This window comes from Terrapene carolina, unplaced genomic scaffold (assembly GCF_002925995.2).
Source record: "Terrapene carolina triunguis isolate 2854851 unplaced genomic scaffold, T_m_triunguis-2.0 Scaffold97, whole genome shotgun sequence".
NCBI lineage: Eukaryota > Metazoa > Chordata > Testudines > Emydidae > Terrapene > Terrapene triunguis.
In genome coordinates this window covers 5,156,137-5,180,295 of record NW_020664448.1, presented here as the reverse complement: position 1 = coordinate 5,180,295, position 24,159 = coordinate 5,156,137, and the positions used below count along the sequence as shown (strand labels likewise).

The following is a 24,159-nucleotide window of genomic DNA, read 5'->3' as shown; positions in this document are numbered from 1 at the left end:
GCGATCTGCGGCGGCAATTCGGTGGAAGGTCCTTCGCTCCGAGCGGGAGTGAGGGACCGTCCGCCGAATTGCCGCCGAATAGCTGGACGTGCCGCCCCCCTACGGAGTGGCCGCCTCAAGCACCTGCTTGCCAAGCTGGTGCCTGGAGCCGGCCCTGACTCTAATATATCTTTTTGGAAATGGGGCAACCAGAACTACACACATGTATTCAAGGTGTGGGCGTATCATGGATTTATATAGTGGCATTATAATATTTTCTGTCTTCTCTATCCCTTCCCTAATGGTTCTTAACATTATCTTAGCTTTTTTGACTGCTGCTGCACATTAAGTGAATGTTTTCAAAGAACTATCCACGATGACTCCAAGATCTCTTTCTTGAGAAGTAACAGCTAATTTAGACTCCATCATTTTATATGTATAGTTGGGATTATGTTTTCCAATGTGCATTACTTTGCATTTATCAAAATTGAATCTTATCTGCCATTTTGTTGCCCAGTCACCCAGTTTTGCCAGCTCCCTTTGTAAATCTTCACAGTCAGCTTTGACCTGAACTATTTTAAGTAATTTTGTATCATCTGCAAACTGTGCCACCTCATTGTTTATCCCTTTTTCCAGATCATTTATGAATATGTTGAACAGCACTGGTCCCAGCACAGATCCTTGGGGGACCCTGCTATTTATCTCTCTCCATTGTGAAAACTGACCATTTATTCCTATCCTTTGTTTCCTGTCTTGTAACCAGTTACTGATCCATAAGAGAACCTTCTCTCTCATCCCATGACTACTTACTTTGCTTAAGAGACTTTGGTGAGGAAACTTGTCAAAGGCTTTCTGGAAGTCCAAGTATGCTATATCCACTGGATCCCCCTTGTCCACATGTTTGTTGATCCCCTCATGAATTCTCATAGATTGGTGAGGCATGATTTCCCTTTACAAAAGTTTAACAAAGAGAAGGCTACGGGGTGACTTGATGATAGTCTATAAATATCTCCATGGGGAACAACTATTTAATAATGGGCTCTTCAAAGTTATACCACAGTCCAATGGCCGGAAGTTGAAGCTAGACAAATTCACTGGAAATAAGGTGTACATGTATAACAGTGAGAGGAACTAATCATTGGAGCAACTTGCCAACGGTCATGGTGGATTCTCCATCATGGACTATTTTTAAATCAAGATTGGATGTTCTTCTAAAAGATCTGCTCTAGGAATTGTTTTCAGGGAGTTCCATGGCTTGTATTATATAAGAGGTCAGACTAGGTGATCACAACGGTCCCTTCTGGCCTTGGAAGCTATGAATCTATAATTATTATTTGTATTATGCAGAGTCCCAAATTGAGATCAGGGCCCCATTGTGCTAGGTGCTGTACACAGTGAGAGGCAGTCTCTGCCTCACACTGCTTAAACTCTAAACAGCTAAGACAGACCCAAAATGGGAAGATCACCAGAGAGGCAAAGTGACATGACCAAGGTCACACAGCAGATCAGTGGCAGAGTCGGGGTTGCATTCCGGTTTTCCAATTCCCATTCTAGTATCCTATCTAATAGACCACACTCACTCTACCACTCAGACTGTCCTGCTGTCTTCCTCGTGCTGTGCCTGGCTGAGTTTATGAGGCAGGCATTACATAGCTGCACCCCTCACAAGGGCCACAAGGTGATACCCCAATTCACTCAGCACTTTGCTGTGTTCTTATACAGCTCCCTTAGGCCAGAGAACTCAGATACCTAGAGGCTTGCCTCAAATTACTGATGGCCCCATCATCAGCTAAGGTAAATGGATGTCATCTCAGTGGCGCTATGCTGATTTACACCAGCTCAGGATCTGGCCCTGAAGCTTGGTAAACTAAACCCCGACAACAAACCTGTTACTAAGTTGTACTTGGTCAGGTCTGTTTTCACAAAGTGGTGCTGCAGGGACCTCACTGACAGTAAGAGAAAAGGCTTTGTCTTCAGTGAAATTCACCACTGTCTGTTTCTTTTGGTTTCCAAAGAATAACCCTGCCAGGACTGTGGAATCAGTACCAGATTGTGAAGGGATTGAGTGTAGTCTGATAACGCATGGATACTAATGCAGTGAATAATAAAAAAGTTTCCAGACTATATACAGGTTATACATCCATTACACAGACGCTTTGCACAACATGACAAACCTCAGGCTGGCTTAGCCTGAATTTCTGTGTCAGTTTCAGAAAAGTTTAGATAACACAACAGGACTGAGACTAGACTTGGTTGCTGAAACAACACAGACCTTCAGGCCTGTCACTGGCACACTGATTAATGTTCAGATGCAGAGCTACGAATGCAGCCAGTATCTTACCCTCCATAACCCAATGAAATCTCTCTCAAAACTGCCCTTCACTTCCATGATAAAGGCTCCGGTCCTTTACGGCCTGCGACACACCCATGTGAAGTCATGCCCTGTGTAATTGTGGTATATGGGAATTTTTCCTATGGTGCTGCTGCCCAAGGCTCCAAGCAGCTGTGGCAATGAAGGACAATCCCATTGTGATGTTACGAGCGCACACGGTGCTGTGACCACATTGCGTTGTGATGGTGTTTGGCAACGTGGTAGGGGATGTTCTAATGTCCAGGGTATGGGTTTGTGGGTTCATTTCTCAGCTCTGCCCCCAACTCTTAGTGTGTTCATGTCCAAATCCACACCGCAGTCCTCCCAACTCTGCTATAATTGGCTCCCAACGGTGAAAGTACCTCTCCAGACTGGCTGACACCCGGGCCTTTGTTGTGCTGAACCTCTGTTTATTATTATTGGTATTCCAGGAGGTCCTTGAGGCTCCAAGCAAGCCCAGAGCCTCAATGCACGTGGCACTGTACAAACACATAGTAAGAGAGCTTATAGTCTAAATAGACAAGCCTGAGAAAGGGTAGGCGACAAGAAGGATCATTCTCCCCATTTTACAGATGGGGAACTGAGACACAGGAAAAATTCAAGTGACTTGCCCAAGGTCACTCAGGGAGTCTGTGGCAGCTCTGGGAATTGACCCCAGTCACTGCCTTAGCTATGTCTTCTCCAGTGAGTCTTTACTTTAGAGTGTTCCGCACCAAGGGTGGAGGGGAGGCTCACCTGTCTGTTCTCCCCTTTAACTACATCCAAGCCGTCCAAGCAGAGACCTTTCCTCCAGAGAAGTGGCCTTACCCTGTTCCTTTTGGAGTGTGGCAATGTCAGAGTCCCTAGAAAGCAGTGGGAGCAGCTCTGGAGGATTGAATGCCCTGCCCTGCCTTTGCCCCTGGTGCTGTGTTTTCCCACCTCTCACCTCCCCAGACAGAGCTGGAAATCTGGGGAGCCATTTCCACATTCCCTGTGCTGTACCACTGCCTCCGCATGAGACTGTGGACCTGTCTCGGACTCCTCAACTCCTCTCGCCCACCCCCAAGTCAGGCCGCTGAGCATCTCATTAGACGTGTCAAGGCTCTTCCAGTACATCACGGGAGTGTGAATTCCTCTGGCAGGGGAAACGCAGTCAGTTCTGCTCTCTGCCAAGCTGCTAGGCCAATGGCTGTGGGCTGAATGTGTTTAATGGGGTGTTAGTCCCTTTATGTGAAGGGGTTTGTCACAGACACAGGATGAAAACGGGGAGGGGGTATTAGCGGCGGCTGCTGCAAAGGAGACTCATGCAGACACAAAACCATTTACGTGCACATTAACTACAGAGCTGTCATGGTGAAAGCAGGCAGGATTTGGAGCCCCGTTTCTTTCTCTTCGCTGTTGTCTGCTCATATAGACCTGGGAGTGTAGGGCCTGATTCTCCTCCACTCTATGCTAGGTTTTCCACTGGTTATCAGTCTATTGATGTCAGTGGAGTTGCTCCTGATTTTACACTGGTAGAAGTAAGATAAGAATCCAGCCCATGGCATCTAGAGGTGGGAAATGACTGTACTAGGCCGTACTAGGCCCATCTCCTTGCCATTTCCCTATAGGCTGTGTTAGTCCTCCTTTTATAGGATTCATTACACGCTGACAATGTGCTCAGCTCCCTGTGAGACACGAACTTCAAGAGGGTCCTCAGACACATACACACAAGGTATGCTGCATTATGAAATCCATTGCTCGACAAAAGGGTGCAGGGACCAAGACGCCAGATACTGATTTAAAAGGTGCTGACATCCGATTCCCAAGACGTACACGGGCAGTGGTTCCGTTATGCAGCTTGCTAATCAAGTCCAGCAGAGTGGATGGGACACCAACACCCTTTAAGGCCTTTCATAGCACGACTTGGTCAACCGAATCAAACCTAGCCTTAAGCGTGACATACGCCACAGGCAGCGGCTTCCTGAACTCACGCTGTACCTCTGACAACAAGCGGAGGGCCAAAATGGTGTCTAATGTGGACTTGTTCCTCGTAAAGCCTGACTATTGGGGGCGATGCTTCCAATGTAGCAGGGGCTCCAAACACATCAGCAGAACATGCGCAAACCCCTTCCCTGGTATGGACAACAAGGAGATCGGCCTGTAGCTCTTACATTCGCCACACCACCTCTTCCCCTTTTAAATAACATCACAATACCATCCTTCTAGGTGGTTGGCAAGGTTCCAGTTCTCCACATCAGCTGAAAGATGGCCAGAAGTGATTCTGCTACTGCTTGAGCTAAAAAAAAAGGGGGGGGGGGCGGGGCATGGGGGGAGCCAACAGCAAAACTCCCACGGATTTTGATGGGGGCAGGATTATCCTTAAATCCTTTAGTTGCCTGCTGCAGCAGAATCATACGCCTCTTATGTGCACCAGCCACAAGGGGGACAAAGGCCCATGCTCTAATCCAGGGGTGGCCAACCGGAGCCTGAGAAGGAGCCAGAATTTACCAATGTACATTGCCAAAGAGCCACAGTAATACATCAGCAGCCCCCCATCTGCTCCCTCCTCCCCGTTCTCAGCGCCTCCCACCCACTGGCAGCCCCGACGATCAGCACTACCCCGTTCCTCCCCACACCTCCTGATCAGCAGTTTCTTGGCATGCAGGAGGCTCGGGGGGGGGGAGGGGGAGGAGCGAGGGCACTCCAGGCTCAGGGGAGGGGGTGGGATGGGGTAGAGTGGGGGCAGGGCCTGTGGCAGAGCCAGGGGTTGAGCAGTGAGCACCCCCCCGGCATATTGGAAAGTTGGCGCCTGTAGCTTCAGCCCCAGAGTCGGTGCCTATACAAGGAGTCACATATTAACTTCTGAAGAGCCACATGTGGCTCCGGAGCCCCAGGTTGGCCACCCCTGCTCTAGCCCTAAAGTGGGTTACACTCCCAGTGGTAAGGGCAGGCAGGACACTTAAGCCCTGAATGCAGTGAAGGCCATGCTGGCAATTCTGGTGACCACGTGTATGGGTGGAAACAGTGCCTGGATCAGGCGGACCCATTCATCTAACCACGTTCTGCCCCCTAAGCAGAGCACATGCTCTCCTCTCTGATCAAATTTGTTCCCCTGTAATGGCCATAGCCATGGCCTTCTTATCAGCCATTGCTGTGACTGAATAATTATCAGTGAATTCCTTGCCTCACCAGTAAAAGGCAGTTTGAATGCCCTGCTTAGATGCTATCAGCACTTTTTGCTGCAGTTTCCCCCTTCACGTCAACTAGGACATGGTCAGGGAAGGCAATGTACTACACTGCATGTGCCAGGACAAGCTATTACCTACCTCCCGTTCAGAGTGGAAAGTGTACACTTGCATTAACCCCTCCATCACTAAGGATAAGTGTGATTCAGCTGGTTCCTCCTGCCTCCCTCGCCCATACCCTCACCACAAATACCCTGATTCTCTCCTAAACTGCCTATCCAAGAGACGCACCCTCTCCTGCAAACATTCTTTCCTGGGCCACTGTCTCCTTCCTCTTAGCCTCCAGGTATCTGCTTCTTGCACCCACTCTTCACAGACCTCTTCCTCCAGAATCCAGCTCCACCTCCCTACTTCACGATCTGATTGTCTGGTTCGTAACAGGTCACATGGGGAGCACACCAAGGAGGTCCCTGGCAGAGAGGAGGCAAGATTCTTGACCCAGTCTACTTACCCCCTACCAGGAATCTTCCTCATTCACTCAGCCAAGCATGCCTCAAAAAATCTTTTCCTGTCTGTGGATAAAGCACCCCCCAGCCCTGTGCACGTAGCCCATAAAACCAATGGAGCTTCCACTTGCTGAGGATCTGGCCTCAAACCCATAAAACAGCCAGTTTCCAAACCCATAAAACAGCCAGTTTCATCCATCTGGAAACTGGACAGTTCTCTGAGGGATAACATGTCCTTGCTCTATTAAGAGGTTCAGTAGAATCCTCTTATAATAGGCACAGATGGGTCTTCATGTAACAATTAAGTAATCGTCCTGATGATCAGAGGCTGAGACGAATACATTGTGCTGGGAGGTCTTTATTATTTTTTTCTTTTTTCATGAATTGCCTTAAAAAGAAGTAAGGTATGAGGAATCAAAATATTTTAAAATGATCTAAAGGCCATTAAACAGCCATAATTTAGTGGAGAAGATGCCTGATATGAACAAAGGACCACACAGTGGAAGTTTATACCACACAAACATCATTATAGCTATTAAGCTACTGGCCCTACTCCACCATTTGGAAAAAAAAAAAAAGCTATTGAACAAATTTAACCCTTGGATCAAGCTACATGGGAGTGAAATGAGAGGCTCTGGTATAGCTGGGGAAATGGAAGTAGGCAAAGGTTTCATACACACTGGAAACAGAGGGGACCAGAAATAAGCAAAAACTGAAAATTGAAAACAAAACTGGGAACAGGCAGGGCCGGCACTTCCACTAGGCGACCCTAGGTGGTCGCTAGGGCGGCAGGATTTGGGGGGCGGCATTTTGCCGCCCTCGGCGGAAATTCGGCGGCGGGGGGTCCTTCCGCTCCGCGTCTTCAGCAGAAATTTGGTGGCGGGTCCTTCACTCGCTCTGGGACCTGCTGCTGAAGTGCCCCAAAGATGAGGAGCAGAAGGACCCCCGCCGCCGAATGCTCAGAGGAGGAGCGCTGCTGCCTTGGGCGGCAAAAACCCTGGCGCCGCTCCTGGGAACAGGGAATGTTTTTAGTGAGATACAGTGTGGGCCAGTTGCTAGAGCACAAAGCTGGGATTTCAAAGGGCTGCATTCTTTTCCTGGCTCTTCCACTGACCTGCTGTGTGCCCATCTTCTATGCTCTATAGGTGTTTATACTGCACTCATTGCTGTAGTATCTGAGCTCCTTCCAGTCGTGACCCATGAAGCCCAGCCCCAGTGTGAGGCTCCACCCCTGACCTCTGATTGGCAGAGTCCCAGAGTGGCTGATTGGCCTGCTGGCCCGACTGAAGCCAACATCAGGAAAAGGAAGCGGTGTGAACAACTGGGCTTCACTCTGTTGTGGAGTGTTCGCATGCGTCTTGTGCTTCCTGCTACACCTGCTATCTACTCCCTGCTCCCGCTTCTCTGGTTTGAATTCCTGGCATTTTGACCCAGATTGACTTGTGGTTCCCCAGTTTGTCTCCAGCCTCGGACCCCCTGGTATCCTGACCCATCCTCTCTCTAGTTCCTATCTCCAGTTTGTCTCCTGCTTCTGATCTCCTGCTATCCCAACCCAGCTGACTCTTGACTCCTGTCACTGAGGACTCTGGCTCTGAATACTAGGTCTAGCCACCCATGACCTGGCTGTGACAGAGTTCCATTGTGCCAGAGAGGCCAAGTTGTCAACCCTGGTCTTTATCCTAGAGCTCTGGGCAAGTCACTTCATCCCACTCTTTCCCTTCCCATCTCTCCCAGACACTACGAAGTTGGGGTGCTCTAAGAAAACCTAAGGTAGCTAAATCTGAACGGTAATAACCTCCAGCCCCATGAAACAACCAGATAAATTAACTGCTCAACATACTTGGCCAAACCCATAAAGGCAGCATATGATATTGCTCTATATCACTTCAGAGAGGCTTCATTCAAGCAGGCTACATTACAACAGTGAAATACTCAAAGCAAAGGCCCTCTCCTAGAAAACACAGTCTGAATGATCACATGGTGGAAATAGATCCTGAAGCCACAAGGCACAATGGAAACTCAAGAGATAACTTTGTAAAGAATATAATGGGGGAGAAATTGAAACAGACATTCATTGACGTTGTTGTACAAAATTCAATGAAGTAGGGGAAAGATCCCTCCTCAGCCTATCAGAAAGAATGATTCCCGCAAACAGACAGGCAGGAAAACTGTATCACCTCTGCCTGCTATGGACACTTCACTCATGATGGACACAATGGGCAAAATTCAGAGTCTAAGGGCTTGATCCAGCTCCATTGAAGTTAGTGGAAAAACTCACCCCCAAGTTCAAAGGGAATTAAATCAGGCCTGAAATAAGCATCAAGGAACCTCACTTGCATCCCCTCTGCATTTGGCCCATTACCCATCTAGCCTGATCCCATTAAGCCAATGGAAGAGCTCCCATTGACATTCAGTGGGGTTTAGATCAGACTCTAAAGCATCAAAGCCTTTGCTTTTATGATACTTCAATGCAGGCATCGTTTTCCCTTCCAAGGACAATTGACACAAGGCATTAATTCCCACTAGACCTGTAAAATCTGATAAATAGCTCTTTAGCTGGTGGGGACACAATGTAACTTAAAGGAATTTGACTAGGAGGAGTACAGTGTAGTAGCCATGGTGATGAGCATTATGAATGCCAGCCTAGATTAGGTTACACAGAAACTGCAAACTGCTCCTTCTGTAAAAATATCAACAGACATGAAGAGGAGCTCTATGTAAGCACAAAAGCTGGTCTCTTTCACCAACAGTGGTTGGTCTCATAAAAGATATTACCTCACCCACCTTGTCTCTCTAATATCCTGGGACTGACGTGGCTACAGCAACACAACAGTAAACTGATTTGTAAGAAAATAAATGAGATTCACATGCAGGGGCATGTTTTCTTTGTATGAGTAGATACCAGGTTTTACCAACAATCTGAGGTCGTGTTCAGATTGACTACAGGGGGCTTTGGATGGGTTTGTCCATTGATAAGATACAGAACAAAGTAGTGGAGAAGTTGTAATGGGTTTGATGTCAGTGATGATGAGAAATTCTCTTTCTAGTGCTGCCGTATCTCACGCTTGTTGGTGTTTTTAATTAAAGCTTCAGCGCCTGGAGTCAGATGATTATGTGAGAACCTCACCTTTCTTCTTCTTCTTCAAGAACCCCAAATGTATTGGGTGTTTTTAAAATCTTTTAAAAAAGAATGTCATGGTTTGGGGGGGCTGACTTATGATTTTTGAATGCTTAGGGTACACCAGGATTCTGGACTTAGCTCTGTTGCGGGCCCCTTGCCTCTCTCTTCTTCTGTTTCTCCATGTACTACATGGGGATAATAATCCCCCCGTATAGTGGTGTGAGATCTATGGCTCTTCAGTGCTAAGTATTATTACCCAGAAGCTAATGATGCATTCTCTTCATGGAGCTAGGCTAAAGGGGTAAATGTTTGCAAGTATAGAAAGCTGTTGTGAGGGACGGTGGCATGCGGTCTTGTTATTGTAGACCCACAGAAATAGCAGATAAAAAAGAGCGATTCGTTTTTTTCTGTAATGGTTACATATGGGGCGTGCACACACACCTCTATATATTTAGTTCCTCTAGTAGCAGTCATGGCAAAGAGAAGATTGTGATTGTTTCCCAAGCTGAATTGAAATCTGAAAGCCAGCCTGGTGAGTTGTATTGCTAAAGAATTCGCTGCTCCACTGCATTTGTAAGATTGTACTGTGCCTGGTTTCCTGGCATCGACAGCCAGTTTGAGAATTAGCGCAAAACTAATTAGATTACAAATCTTGGAGAAGCAAACAAAGGCTATTTATAAGTCTTTATAAGAAGAGAAGTGAAAATCTGATTGTTCAGAGAAATGACTGCAGAGGTTTCTCTTTCTTAATTGGGTCACTGAATTCTCACAGAGCTAGTCTAAATACCAGAACAGGCCTTCCAGAATGCACTACAACAGTGACCAGAATGAAGTGGACACAATAAGTACTATTCTGAGATGTACAGTGTGTATGTGCACCACTGTCGTCTACTGGATGAAATCAGCACTGCTGAGTCCTGTACTGCTATAATAGCTAAGGAAGATCCTCCTTGCTTCTGGAGAAGAAAATCTAAATTCTATACCAGCTGATGCTATCAGTTTCTAAGTCATTGCATGATAAGGGCTGGCTCACGGCACATCTCCTATAACTGACATCATCTCCAGCGTACTGAGTGATGTTTTTGCCTTTATTATTCATTATGATTATTATTTATTTATAGCTACAGTACAATCATTAGTCATGATTCATTACCAACAAAGACAAGACTAGGTCCCTGGCCTGAATCACTTCCAATATAAGTGACATGGACACAACTTTCTTGTCAGTGGGGTGTTGATAAATGAAAGCTGATGTAATTCAAGTGTGAAGTATTATTATTTATTATGAATACACAGCCATGTAGGGTTGTGGCCATAGTTTCCTTTTGCTGGGATAACACGACAGCTGCCAAAGCAAATACCGTTCCAGACTGGTTTTCAATGTACCGCTCCTGTTTTCTCATGATGCTGTACCAGTTCTGCCCTGGCAGTATTTAGATACCAACATGATTAGGTTCCTCTACCATTCTAAGACAGACAGAATATATACAACCTAGTGCCTGCCCTCCAATTAAAACTTCTGCTTCCTTTCTCCTACTCTTGTTTTTGCTGGCTGCATGTAATTGGGTTATATCAGTAGGAGCCAAGGTGCAGAGATTTCTATCATGCACACTATAGTCACCCTCATCATTAATATGGCTATATAGCCTGCTACAGGTCCCAGCAAGTGATGTTCCATCTCAATAGGTCACTCAGATCAGAAGCATTGCATGATCAGAGCTGTAGTTTCCATCCCTGTATTAAAGATGACGGTGGCTGCAATCTTCTCCATGTTATGGAAATTAGGTTCAATCTTTGGGCTCCTGGCAAGCCACCAAATTGTCCCTCAGTTGGACAAGTTTTCGGTACCAGAGGGGTCAAATTTACTTGAAACCATTACGCATGGTAATTAATATCTTACCTCAGGCCCTGGGCTAGGCCCTGGGTGCTGGAGGACTTGAGTTCAGTCCATGCAGATGATGCATTGTGTCTGCAGCATGGCCAATCCCAACCATTCAAAAATCATGAGATTGTCTTAAAATTATGAGTTTTTTTTAAAATAATAAATTTGGGATTCTTTTTATTTGCCTGTTGGTTTCTGGGCCATTAAGGCTCACATTTTCAAGCTTTTCTCCATAACCATGAGGGCTAAAAATTAACTTTTTTAAAAATGAGAGCTGAGATTACTATGACTCCAAGAGCTGGGGCTTTAAAAAAAAGCCACCAAATATCACAAGACAGCACGGGGGCTGTCCAGAATGCATGTGGTCATGGGCTTTGTTATGTGTGTGCCTACATTTTTTTTCTTTTAGCCTGTTAAACAAAATATTTTGGGTGAGTTTGTGTTCACTGCCTGTGGTTTTTATAGATAAAACTGACATTTATTCAACAAAAAAGCATGTGAACCTCAGGAACAAAATGAAAACAGTTCTACTTAGCTTGGCAAATGGTCAGCGAGCTATCTGCAATAAACCATTTATCAACAAATGCAGCTTTGTCAATGCAATGCAAGTTTGACACCAAGTTTATCTCTCACAAACACATTTGTTCTCCTTCATGCATGTATGATGTAAATGGTTTTAATGCAACTGATTGAAGAGGAAGGGATAGATCTTCAGGTGGAGTAAACTCACAGAGTTCCAACGAAGTCAAGGAAGCTGCATCAGTTTATACCAGTCAAGAATTTGGCCCTGCATTTCCCTACACGCATGAATACTAACAGAGACAGTGGAGACAGGGGAAGAACACACTCAGAAAGGTTTAATAAAGATTTGTTACAGAACAGAATTCACAGCTGGTTAAGTCTCTGAAGCTCCCAAGGAGGCATGGTCCCAAACCTGGACCATGGATCCAAACACCCCTGAATCTTAGGCCTGGTCTACACTAACCCCCCAAGTCGAAGTAAGGTACGCAACTTCAGCTACGTGAATAACGTAGCTGAAGTCGACATACCTTACTTCGAACTTACCGCGGTTCAGACGTGGTCCACAAGGGGCAGGCAGGCTCCCCCGTCGACTCCGCGGTACTCCTCTCGTTGAGATGGAGTACCGCAGTCGACGGCGAGCACTTCCTGGTTCGATTTATCGTGTCCAGACCAGACGCGATAAATCGAACCAGGAAGTTCGATTTCCAGCCGCCGAACTAGCGGCTAAGTATAGACCAGTCCTTAGGGAAGTTCAAACTTAGAGCCTGGATTCTCTCCTGCTCCACAATCCACTCAGTGTAAGAGAGGGGGCAGGGGACCATCACTGAGCTGGTTCTGGCTCCCTGATTCTCTGGGACAATCCACACCAGTCCCAGGCTAGGTTACAGCAGTCTATGACCTACTCTAACCTATGTCAACTGGCAATGGTCTAGTTGGGGATGCTGAAGCATACCATGCGCTAATATGCCCATGCATTGGAGCTGGCTGAGAGCTCCCCCCACGCAACGAAAGTTCTCGGCTGTCTGGATCCAGCCAGAGCAGCATAAAGGGGTCAGAACAGGGGAGAGAAGCCTGACTGAGATCTGAACTCCGCATGTCTGTAATGAACCAAACCAAAACCCTCCATCTGCCCTGGATCTGGAGTCAGACATTGCAGCTTGGGCCCAACTCTACTTCCAAGCATGGCGATTCCACACAAGGGCCAGATCCTGAATGGTGCTGCGCATCTACTGGTGCTGACTGACTCCTTGAGAGCTGAGTTCACCATGTTGTAAGATCATACTATACAATCTTAAGGAGGAGCCAGAAATCAATTATTTCCTCTCCTGAAGTGCTTTCCATACTGTCGTGCCATTTTATAATAGCAACAGGATACAGAAGTAAGTGGGGATAGCACTGGACAAACTTCGAAAGGTCTATCTCTGGATGAAATCTATGGTCTGTGTTAGGTAGGTCAGACTAGAGGATCACAATCATCCCATCTGGGTTTAAATTCTGTTAATCATAATACTTAGCACTTATTTTGTATGTTCAAAATGACATACAAACATGAGCAAATCTACCTTCCCAGAACTCCTGTGAGCTGGATAAAGCAGGATTATTATTCGCCTCACACAGAAGGGGGAAACTGAGGCACAGAGCGGGTAAGTGACCTGCCCAAGACCACAGAGGGAATCTGTCATAATCAGGATTTGGACTTAGGAGTCCTCAAACTGGGCTGCAGCCATGAGATCACTCTGCTTCGCGTGGATTTTATTTAGCTGGGGTGAGCACTCAATGCTTAAAGGACCTCTATACAAACCTACAGTGCCTGCAAAATTGGGCTGGAATCGGATGAGCTCTTGCTGGGCTGGGGGACTTCCGTACCGCATCCCCATAAAGACTATTGTTTAGAGCCACAATTTAGCCCTACTAGAAAATGCTAAATATAAGTAATCCTGTTAGGCATCCCCCAAACCCAAGCAGCAGGCTGCACACCGGTCTCTTCTGAGCATGTTTCACAAGATTGCTTCAGAGCTAATGTGACAGCCCACTTTTGTTTTGGGTTTTTTAAATTCCAGCTCAGGTCACAGATTAATTCCTGTTCTCTGCCTCCAGCAGCTGGGCCAATATGCATTCTGCGAACACATGTGCTTCTTGGCAAAAGGCATATGATCTGAAAACCAGCCCTTCAAGCGTGTCTCACTCAGCCAGGACTTTCCTACATACAAAACAGGTGTTTGCTTAGGGGAGGAAAATATTGGGGGCACCAAAATATTCATTACGTGAGTAATTGGGGGGTCGTGAGTCACATTTATTTTCCAGTTTGCCGAGGGCACCATAAACCCCCACAGGCTGTTCACGGGGGTAGCCTTGACAGGGATGGTTCTTTGAGAACCAATAACATTTTCTTTGCTACGGAATTTGATACATTTCAGGAAACAGAAGATTTTGCAAACAAGTGAAGCTTGGATTCTCCACAGATCTTCCTGGCACGATTCCCAATATTAAAAAACAGCAGCTTCACGTTGGCTTTGTTTGCCTCTCAAATACTGGCATTTAAACATGCATGGGATAGGCAGCTCTCTGACGCATACCCTGCTACTGTAAAGCCTCGATAGAACGCCTCTCGGGGATGTCTAAGAAAGGCAGCCTCCCTGGAGCATTGTGTCCAAAGGGGATGTGGTGCTTTTGCATTACTGAAATGTATTTCATCGTGATTATTGCTGCTAACGTCTTCCCGCAGGTCACTTGGCGCTGAGAGTATGACTATGTTGCAATCACAGGGTGTGAGTGCAGTTTGCGTAGATGTACCCTAGCTAGCTTCAACCTAGCTACTGTGGGCAGCGTAGCAGTGAAGCCGTGGTACCATGGACTTCAGCGCAGGCTAGTACCCAAGTAACTACCTGGGGTTCTGGGCAGGCTTGTCCATAAGTGGCAAACATCATGATTGCAGTGTAGACATACCCAGAGAGACACAAGACATTCATGGGACACTCAGCTGAATATAGCAGCGTGATCAAGGACTTCCTAAATTCTAGTCCTGACTTGGAAACTTTCCGTGGTCTTCAGCAAGTCACTTGGGGCCCCTTTGTGTGATGTGGTAGGCAGGACCTCTCAGGATCAACCCATAACCACTCTGTCATATAACTTACGTCTCCCAGTTCATTCGCACTGCCTGCCCAACGCTGCCGTGTGTTCCCCGGTGCAGTTTTAAGTGACTTGCGTGATGGGGAATGCTGGCCAGTGGGATCTCTGTATTCTCGGAGGGGTAAGACTGTTTCTCTTTGGTCCTCAGGCATGGAAGAAACGTTGGTTCATCCTGCGCAGCGGCCGGATGAGCGGTGACCCGGACGTCCTGGAGTACTACAAGAATGACCACTCCAAGAAGCCTCTGCGTGTGATCAACCTCAACTTCTGCGAGCAGGTGGATGCAGGGCTGACCTTCAACAAGAAAGAGCTGCAGGACAGCTACGTCTTCGACATCAAGACCAGCGACAGGACTTTCTACCTGGTGGCCGAGACGGAGGAGGACATGAACAAGTGGGTTCGCAGTATCTGCCAGATCTGTGGCTTCAACCAGTCTGAGGAGAACGCAGGTACAGTGAGAGTTATGTCTGGAATATGAAATATGGCCTCACATGTCAGACTGTGCTCTAGAAAGGAGGCTAGACCCCAACTCTTCCCCTTGGGAATCCAGCTTCTCTGTTAGATTGGAGTATGAGTTAGAGGGCTTGAGCCCTGTTTCTGTTCCCACTGTTGTCAATGGGAGCAGGAATGGGCCTTTTAATTTCTAAATGGGAAGTTTTCTCCAGTGTTCCCCACCCAGGAGTTCCAGATTCCTCCCAGCCCTCCAGCACTTCTCTGACTTCCACAGCGTGGCAGCAGGCTCTGATCCTGCCTGCTCCCTCATTAATTCTCACTGTAGCTTCCTGTCTTCCATCCTTTCCCCAACACTGAAGCGCGCTCAGCTTGCTGTTTCCAGGAGCTGATGTTGATCATTTCTTCCGTGGCAGAGTAATGGATGGTCTTGTGGTTAAAGGCACTGACTTGGGATTCTTGAGATTGAAGTGCTCTCATGCAGGCTTCCCAGGTGACCTTAGGCGAGTCACTGAATCACTCTCCATGCTTCAGTTCCCTTCCATACCAAGGTGAGGAGTGACCTTATAAAACCATAGATAGCTAGGATGTAACGGAGAGCGTGGTTTTGAGACGTCAGGGAGGTTTAATGGGCTAAGTCAGATAAGATGTAATGTACAGATAGTTCCGAAGGGCATGCAGTCGAACACACCATTCATAAGATTTTTGCTTTCCCATCTTTCTACCTCTCTGTCCAAGGTTTGAGCCTTCTCAGGTATATTTTCTACATTCTCAGTTGTTGTCAGCAGTCTCTTCAAGGGCTTTGGGCCTTGGCAGTGGGACATCCTCTCCTTAAAAGGTTTCGTTTAGCTGATTGACATGGGTGGGATCAAATGGAAGAGGCAGGCTAATGGGGGAAGATTCTAGAAGAAACATTGTATCCTGTCCACATGACAGAACCCACCTCTGCAGTTGGCAAGCTTAGCCAAGGAGTGACTGGGTCAAGGGGAATCAGTTACCTAGCCATCCCTAAACATGGTCCCTGTTGGACCCAGGTGAGACATTGGCAGCAGTTGACAGGTAAAAACTGGTGGTGTTCTGTGTAATAGGAGAGTCACATTTGATTCACCAGCACTAAAGGCCTCCTCAGCTGCACACAATACTGTTGTTTTCTGGTTTGTGCCGCTGTTGCCGGTTTTCTCTGTGTTACCCAGAGAGCGTCTACACAGACCTGCAGTGTTAGCACAGCCCCTGTCAGTGTTCCCCGCATGCACTGGCTGAGCAGGGAGGTTTCTTTGCAATGTCACACCGTACAACATTTGTAGCTTGGTGAAAAGACACCACAAAGCCCTTCAGGTTCCCATACAACGCAGGCAGCTAAAAGGGCCGTGGAAGAAAGGCAGTGCCGTCTGGAAAGGGGCACAGGCTGAGATACTCAGGCAACAGGGGGATCCTGCGAGTATCTCCCAATTCCATTATTATTTCTAATATCTGCTGGTGTCCCCTGCGTTGCGAATGCCTTTTGGGTACATACCCTGACCTAAGGACATTTGGGGAGCCCGGATATAACAATCAACTTCTGGCCCATGTCTTGGGGTGCAGTGGCAACCAGGACTGTTGAACCAGCTAAACAAAGGAGCAGCAGGCAAGGTCGAACCGTCAGAATCGATGCTGCCTTGAGCCCACTGCCAGTGAATATAGATGAAGGATGGCGTAATATGTCCATCAAAAACTCCCTATCACAAGTCCCCAAACTGTGGGATGCGCCCCCTAGGGGGGCATGGAGGAATATTCAGGGGGGGCGCAGCAGGGCCCGAGCCAGCCCCCATGGGGGGTAGGGAGGGAGCACCACTCAGCCCCCAGCCGCAGCCCTGGCTTCCAGCCCTGGCCCTAGCCTTGGGCCCCAGCTATGGCGCCACTCCCGGCCCCAGCCCCACCCTCAGCCTCGGCCCCCAGCTGTGACTCTGCTTCCACCCCCAGTCCCGCCCCCAGCCTTAGCCCCCGGCTGCAGCTCCACTCCCAGCCCCAGACCTGCCCCCAGCTGTGGCCCCAGTTTCAGCTCCCGGACGGGGCACAGACAGGGATAAGGAGAGGGTGCAACAAGAAAAGTTTGGGGAACCACTTCCCTATCACAATGTCACAGATCTGCAGGATTGGTGCTAGGCCCCAGCTTCTAAACAGTCTCTTGGAGGTACCCAAGTGTGGCAGACCCCCAAGGGATCCCACTCTTCCTTCAGGGTAGGTCCCGCAGCCTCACCACCTCCTCGCCTCAAGCCTCTGGGCCCCAGCACGCCTGCTTCACACCGTGAGTTCTGCCCCACGAGTTCAACTGAGCTACACGCCTGGCAGAGACGTGTCCACTCCTCAGGGACTAATGCACCCCAGCAAGCGTTTGCACTGACACCTAAGCAGCATTTTCGAAACAGAGTAGGATTCATTAGTCAGCTAGCCCACAGCACTGGCAGCCCTTAGGTTAGCACAGAGACATCGAGATTAAAGCATAGGCCATTCTGATCAAGCCAAAGCAATTCACCAGCCAAACTGAGGTGAATTCCATGTCAGGCTCTCCCTCTCGCTGACCTCCTTAGTTAATCCCAGGAGACAGCCTCCAGCCTCTTTCAGAAACCAACTCTTTATTCCTGCCAGTCACCTTCCGGTGCTTTGTGTTCTCCAGGCAGGGCCATGCTGAGTTCACAACCCCAGCTGAAAGGTGAGGAAAAGCCCCTTCCTCTGGGTCATTGATTGCTAGGTGTGTCAATGTTCTGGCCATTGGGATTTTCCATGGTCTTCTCGCATTTTCCATTGCTATGGGTTGGCCTCAGCCAGTCCCCTTACTGACCCATTCAGTCTGCTCAGACAGCTGGGTGACACGCACGCATCTAAGGCCATGGCTACATCAATGCACTTGCGCCGCTGTAAGCTCTGTAGAGTAGCCGCTCTAAGCCAACAGGAGAGAGCTCTCCCGTCCATAGGCGCCGACTTCCCCTCTTTCCCATGGGTGCTCGACCCCTCCTCTGCCCTGGCCCTGCCCCCACGCCACCTCTTCCAGCAGGCTCCGCCCCTGCCCCGCCTCTTCCCCAAAGTCCCCACCCCATCTTCACCCTCTCCCTGCCAATATTCCAACTCCTTCCCCAAATCCCTGCCCCGGCCCCACCTCTTCCCCGCCTCCTCCCCTGAGTGTGCTCTGTTCCTGCTCCTCCCCATCCCTCCCGGAGCATGCTAATGCTGCCAAACAGCTGTTTGGTGGTGGACGGTGGGAAACACTGGGAGGTAGGTGGAGGAGCAGGGATGCGGTGCGCCCAGCGGGGGAAGATGAGGTGGGGCAGGGGGGAGGGGAGCTTGGCTGCCAGTGGGTGCAGAGCACCGACTAATTTTTCCCCGTGGGTGCTGCAAACCCAGAGCACCCAGGGAGTTGACGCCTATGCTCCCGTCAACTTAATTAATCCACCCTCAATGAGCGGCGGTAGCTAGGTCAGTCCTTTCTTTCCACCTGATGCATCCTATCTGATACACAGATTGTAAGCTGTCCAGGGCAAGGACTATCTTCTTTGCTACATGTCTAGCACAAGGAGGCCCTGATGGTTGCTTGGGCTTCACAGATGCTATCGTAATAATGCAACCAATAATAGTAACCAACTTTAATTCATTTTGGTCAATAATAGAGCAGCTGCAATCTGCACAAACTAAACCCTGCCAAAAGGTTGTCAGGCAGGATAGCAAACAAAGCGTCACAAGAGCACAAACCCAACCTTCAGCGGCTGACACATGAAACAGGACGTCACCTTGGCAATGATTTTATATGAGTGGTATAAAGAACCCTCGATAATCTTGCAAACATAAATTTACAAAGAAAGTTCAGGCTAAATAAATTTCATTCCGATCTGATGATAATTTCATGGCCATCAGGATTCAGTTTAACAGCAGACACCTTTTTCAAGAGCTAGAGCAGACCCGATCACAGTAGTTGCTGTTTTGCTTGCATTAAGCTGGAAGAAATTTTATTGCAGACAGAGTTTTCCTATTTAGCAAAACAAGCCAGAGAGAGCAGAATCAATACTGGACTTAAGCAAAATATAAGTCTGGATATCATCAATCTGATAGTGAAAAACAAGCCTGTGCTTACGAATAAACTCACCCCCAAGGGAGCACAAGGATTGTTAAACTGCAGAGGTCCACAAGTAGGTCCCTGAAGGACCCTGGAGTGACATCAGCAAAGAAGAACAAAAATCCCTTCTTGACACAAAATAGCTGTTGGTGAATGCTGTAGGAAAAGAAGCCATTCAATGCAGTGCCAGCCTGCCAAGCACAATTCCTGAGTCAGTCTTAAAAAGGGCTGTGATGGTCTGCACTGTCAAACTCATCCCAAGGCGTTAGAAGAGATGTTCAAATTCAGATCGCACCATGGAATTATTCAGAGCTTTCACTAATGCTGCATTGGTGCTATTAAACAAAACAAAACAAAAAAACCACCAGACTGCACCTGGTAATCACCACACCTGCTAACTGAAAGCCAGTGCACAATGATCCCCTGCCTATTTGGAGCCAAGTTCTGGTTTTGAGCTCTCCCATTTCTGCCCATGGACCTGGGCCCTTCACTCCAGAAGAACACAGAATTTGCATCGCAATAGGTCATTGAATGCAATGCAACCCTGTGATGTGCAAGCTTTATGATGGTTATCCCGGTCTCAGGCCTGATTAATCCATCCTAGAGCACAATCAAACCCCTACCAAATTTACCCTACTTAATGATGAGTCGACATACAGTGAGAATCCATATTGTACTGTTCCCGTGACAGCAGGGATTTAGCGGCAGGAAGACAGTACAGTTCTATTTTTGCTACACTCACTCTATGTAGCACATTAGCTCCATTTGTTGCAGTGATTGATGGTACAGAGAGGTCATGGGACTTACCGAAGGCCACAGAACAAGTCTGATCCCAACTGGAAATAACCCAGGTCTCCTGGTTCCCAACTTTATGTCCCATCCAGTGGAACAAACAGCCTTCCCTGACTACACCTCTGCCACCTCCTCCATCTCTGCTACAGACCCTGATTTATGTAACACTAGAAGTAAGCTGAAATCCTCCTCTGGGCTCAGCCAGTGCTCATTGATACAGAATAAGCCCTGATCATTAATCCGATCGACCAGCAGCAGAGCTCTGGGAGACAGTGAGTAAATCACAATTCAATGGGTGGGAATGTTAGTTAGTGGTTACATCACAGCGTTGGGAGTGTCCTGGGTCTCTTCCACTTCTCTAACGCACTCTGCGACATTGGGCAGGTCATCTGACCTCTCTGGCACTCAGTTTGACACACTTGTGAAATTATTATCTGTTCTGCCATAGTGTCTAGGACCCCTGCCAGGGACCCTGGGAGACTCTCCGTAACCTAGGTCAAAATCCTTTCACCAGATCTTCAGCTGGTGTAAATGGGTGTAGCCAAAGGCCAAGACACTGGAGCTTTGCTGATTTTTGCCAGCTGCTGATCTGGTCCAGTGGGGCTTAACTTAGGGTCCTCAGGGTCTTGCAATAATTTGCACACACACCAAGATACTTAAAGTACAATTCCCCCTTGTGGGGTCTTACTTATTAAATGTGTTCTAAATGCAGACAGTTTGGCCCCTCAGACCCAGATGCTTCCTCTCCTCGTCTCAGGATTCCCACAGCTCTCCTGATTAGTGCCTATGTTGTGGTTAAGGCAAGGGTTCCTCTCCTTGGTTCAGAAGTCCCACCGCTCTCCTGCTTGGGACCTGTGCTGTGACTGGGGCCAGCTTCCCCCAGCCCACTTGTAGCCAGTTTCCAGCTCTGCTTCACAGTGCACCTCTTCTCCCCTTTGGTTCAGAGGGCCCACAGCCCTCCTTCTGGGGCCAGGCAGGCATCCTCCTCTCTGAGCGGTCCGCCCTCTCTCCTCCTTTGCCTCTCTGGAGGCTTCTCCTTTATTATCAGGCCACAACTGGTTTAGCCACATAACCTACCTGTCATTTGGCTGTGACAGCTTTCCCCAGGCAGGCTGAATGAGGCACAGATGGGGCTGGATCCAATGGGGCCAGTCACCCTGCGACACTTCCCTTTCTCATTTTATGGGGTATGTGCATGTACAGTCAGCATGTGTGGGATGGCACGGGAGGTGTTTTGGAGCATGGAGTAATAACATTTGTTGTACATTTTATGGTAAGGGGTTCTTGGTTTTCACTCCATACCTATGCTGGTACTTTTTAGTAGACTATATTGCCCTCTTTTATGTGAAAGTCATTCATTGCTATACTTGACAAAGCCCTGCCTGGGATGATTTAGCTGAGGATTGGTCCTGCTCTGAGCAGGGGGTTGGACTAGATGACCTCCTGAGGTCCCTTCCAACCCTGATATTCTATGATTCAGCTTGAAGAAATACAAGCTCATTGTTATTTTATTCTATTTCTAACCATCTGTATTTCCCTTGCCCCAGTGGGCAGGCAGCCTGATCTCAGCTGTGAACTGTACTTTCTCATATGTTCTGTTTGGTGTGTGGGGGGGGGGGGGGGAGGAGTCTTGCTAAAGATATTTCTTGTGTCATTAACCCTCTTTAGGATCGCATGAGGGCTCCAGCCAAGGTGTATTTTGCATTTATGGGGGGGGGGGGTTGTAAGTGCCTAATTTAATTTTCTTTGAATAAAATATGTATCTGGAGATCTAACATTCACTTTTTATAAGTGGCCATGAGTATGCATGATACTGTATGTTGAGAGAGACTGGACCAGTGCAGAGCACTGACCTAGGACTAGGGAGACCTGGGTGCTATTCCCAGACCTGATACCAATTCACTGTTTGACTTTGGACAAGTAACTTTGCCTTCCTCTGCCTGTTTCCATTCCCGCTGTGAGGGGTTGGATCACGGAACCCCCCTTGGGAGCTGCCAACTGATGTGCCAAGACTACTTCTGCCCCTGCTTTCCTGCCCCGTCAGCTTAGGACTTCAGTGCCCTGCCTGGTTTGAGCCAGACTCGCTAGCCTGCTGCAAACCCAGACCCAGGTCTGAATCATGTCCCCTAACAGCTGTAGGCTTGACTGAAAGCAGCTAACAGAAGTGTTCTTGTCTTTAACACTCAGATGCCCAACTCCCAGTGGGGTCTAAACCCAAATAAATCCGTTTTACCCTGTATAAAGCTTATACAGGGTAAACTCATAAATTGTTCGCCCTCTATAACACTGATAGAGAGATATGAACAGCTGTTTGCCCACCCAGGTATTAACACATACTCTGAGTTAATTAATAAGTAAAAAGTGATTTTATTAAATACAGAAAGTAGGATTTAAGTGGTTCCAAGTAGTAACAGACAGAACAAAGTAAGTCACCAAGCAAAATAAAATAAAACATGCAAATCTATGTCTAATCAAACTGAATACAGATAACCTCACCCTTAGAGATGCTTCAGTAATTTTTTTCCTCAGACTGGACACCTTCCAGGCCTGGGCACAATTCTTTCCCCTGGTACAGCTCTTGTTCCAGCTCAGGTGGTAGCTAGGGGATTCCTCATGATGGCTCTCCCCTTTGTTCTGTTCCACCCATTTATATATCTTTTGCATAAGGCAGGAATCCTTTGTCCCTCTCTGGGTTCCCATCCCCTCCTTCTCAATGGAAAGACACCAGGTTAAAGATGGATTCCAGTTCAGGTGACATGATCACATGTCACTGTAAGACTTCAAGCCTTCATTCCTCCCAGCCTGACTCACAGGAAGGCTTGCCTGCAAACAGAGCCATCCACAGTCAATTGTCCTGGTTGATGGGAGCCATCAAGATTCCAAACCACCATTAATGGCCCACACTTTGCATAATTACACTAGGCCCTCAGAGTTATATTTCATATTTCTAGTTTTAGATACAAGAGTGGTACATTTATACAAATAGGATGATCACACTCAGTAGATTATAAGCTTTGTAATGATACCTTACAAGAGACCTTTTGCATGAAGCATATTCCAGTGACATTATATTCAACATTAGCATATTTTTATAAAATCATATAGAGTGCAACGTCACACCTGCCTTTTGCCTATTTACACTGAGGGAACAACTGTCTCCTACTATGTATTTGTACAGTGCCTAGCGCAAGGGGGCCTGGATCTCAGCTCTGGTCTTTCAGCTCTACTGTAATATAAACCATAACAATAATAATACATTAATGGAAGAAGATACGGTCCCTACCCCAAGTCGAAGGATCAGATTCCAGGAGAGAAAAAGTCGGGGTTTTGGAGAGGGAATAAGATTAGCTTTTGACATTAGTCTGAATTTAGGAGCAGTGACCTCTCCCAGTCAGTTATAATAATGTAGTAACACAGTGAAAGAGAGTTGGAAGGGTTTTACATATGATTTTATTTCTTGCCCACATTGTCCTCTGTTGATGTCCTTTTCCCAAACCCTCCGGCTTGTGACATTCCCCTGGTTTTATTGCAGAGACTGTGGGAACACTAGGAATAAAAGGCCAGGCTCACCAAGAACTAGTCTGAATGAACCCGGTTTTTCTGCCTCGTGTTGTCTATTCAGACGGAGACGTGCCTGGGTTTCTCCCCCTGCTCTGCACGCAACAGCAAGCGCTGCTGAGATGAGGTTGGGAGAGAGGTGGAGAGCTCCTGAGTTACCTATGGTCCCGACACTAAAGCTTTAGCGTTAACACCCGGGCATTTTGAATCAAAGGTCAGCTCAATCACCAGAAGAACTCTCTGTGCTTTTATTGTCTCACTGAACATCACAGCCAGAAACCCACATTCACTTTTCATGGAGAGACTGAGTCTCTTTTGCTGGCACTGCTGGGAACAAGGGGACGATTAATGAGGAGAGAGTTGGCCTGGGAAAGTAGTAGTGTCCAGCCCTCAAGCGGTCCCACTGAAATCGATGAGCAAAGTTCACTCCCGTGGGCAGGGCTTGTAGGATCGGGCTCTTGGGCAGCACAGCGTCGGAAGCCGTTTCTCTCCATGTCAGGCAGGTTGTTAACACAAATGCAACAGCAGCTCTTTTCTCTAACTCATGGGCACGCACAGACAGGCTGAAACCCCCAGCCTGCAGCCATTCAGAATCAATGGCAAAGCTCCCACTGACTCC

At 47.7% G+C, this 24,159-nt stretch overlaps 1 protein-coding gene across 2 annotated transcripts in view; it reads left to right on the top strand.

Annotated features, from left to right (window-relative positions):
* Positions 1 to 24,159, top strand: part of GAB2 (GRB2 associated binding protein 2) — a 191,635-nt gene that overhangs the window by 103,941 nt on the left and 63,535 nt on the right. The window contains exon 2 of one of the 2 annotated variants that reach the window (XM_024200638.3): positions 14,805 to 15,105. The exons of the other annotated variant lie outside the window; for it this stretch is intronic. Coding sequence (XP_024056406.2) covers positions 14,805 to 15,105 — 301 coding nt within the window. The remainder of the gene's footprint in view (positions 1 to 14,804; positions 15,106 to 24,159) is intronic. 2 annotated transcript variants of the gene reach the window in all.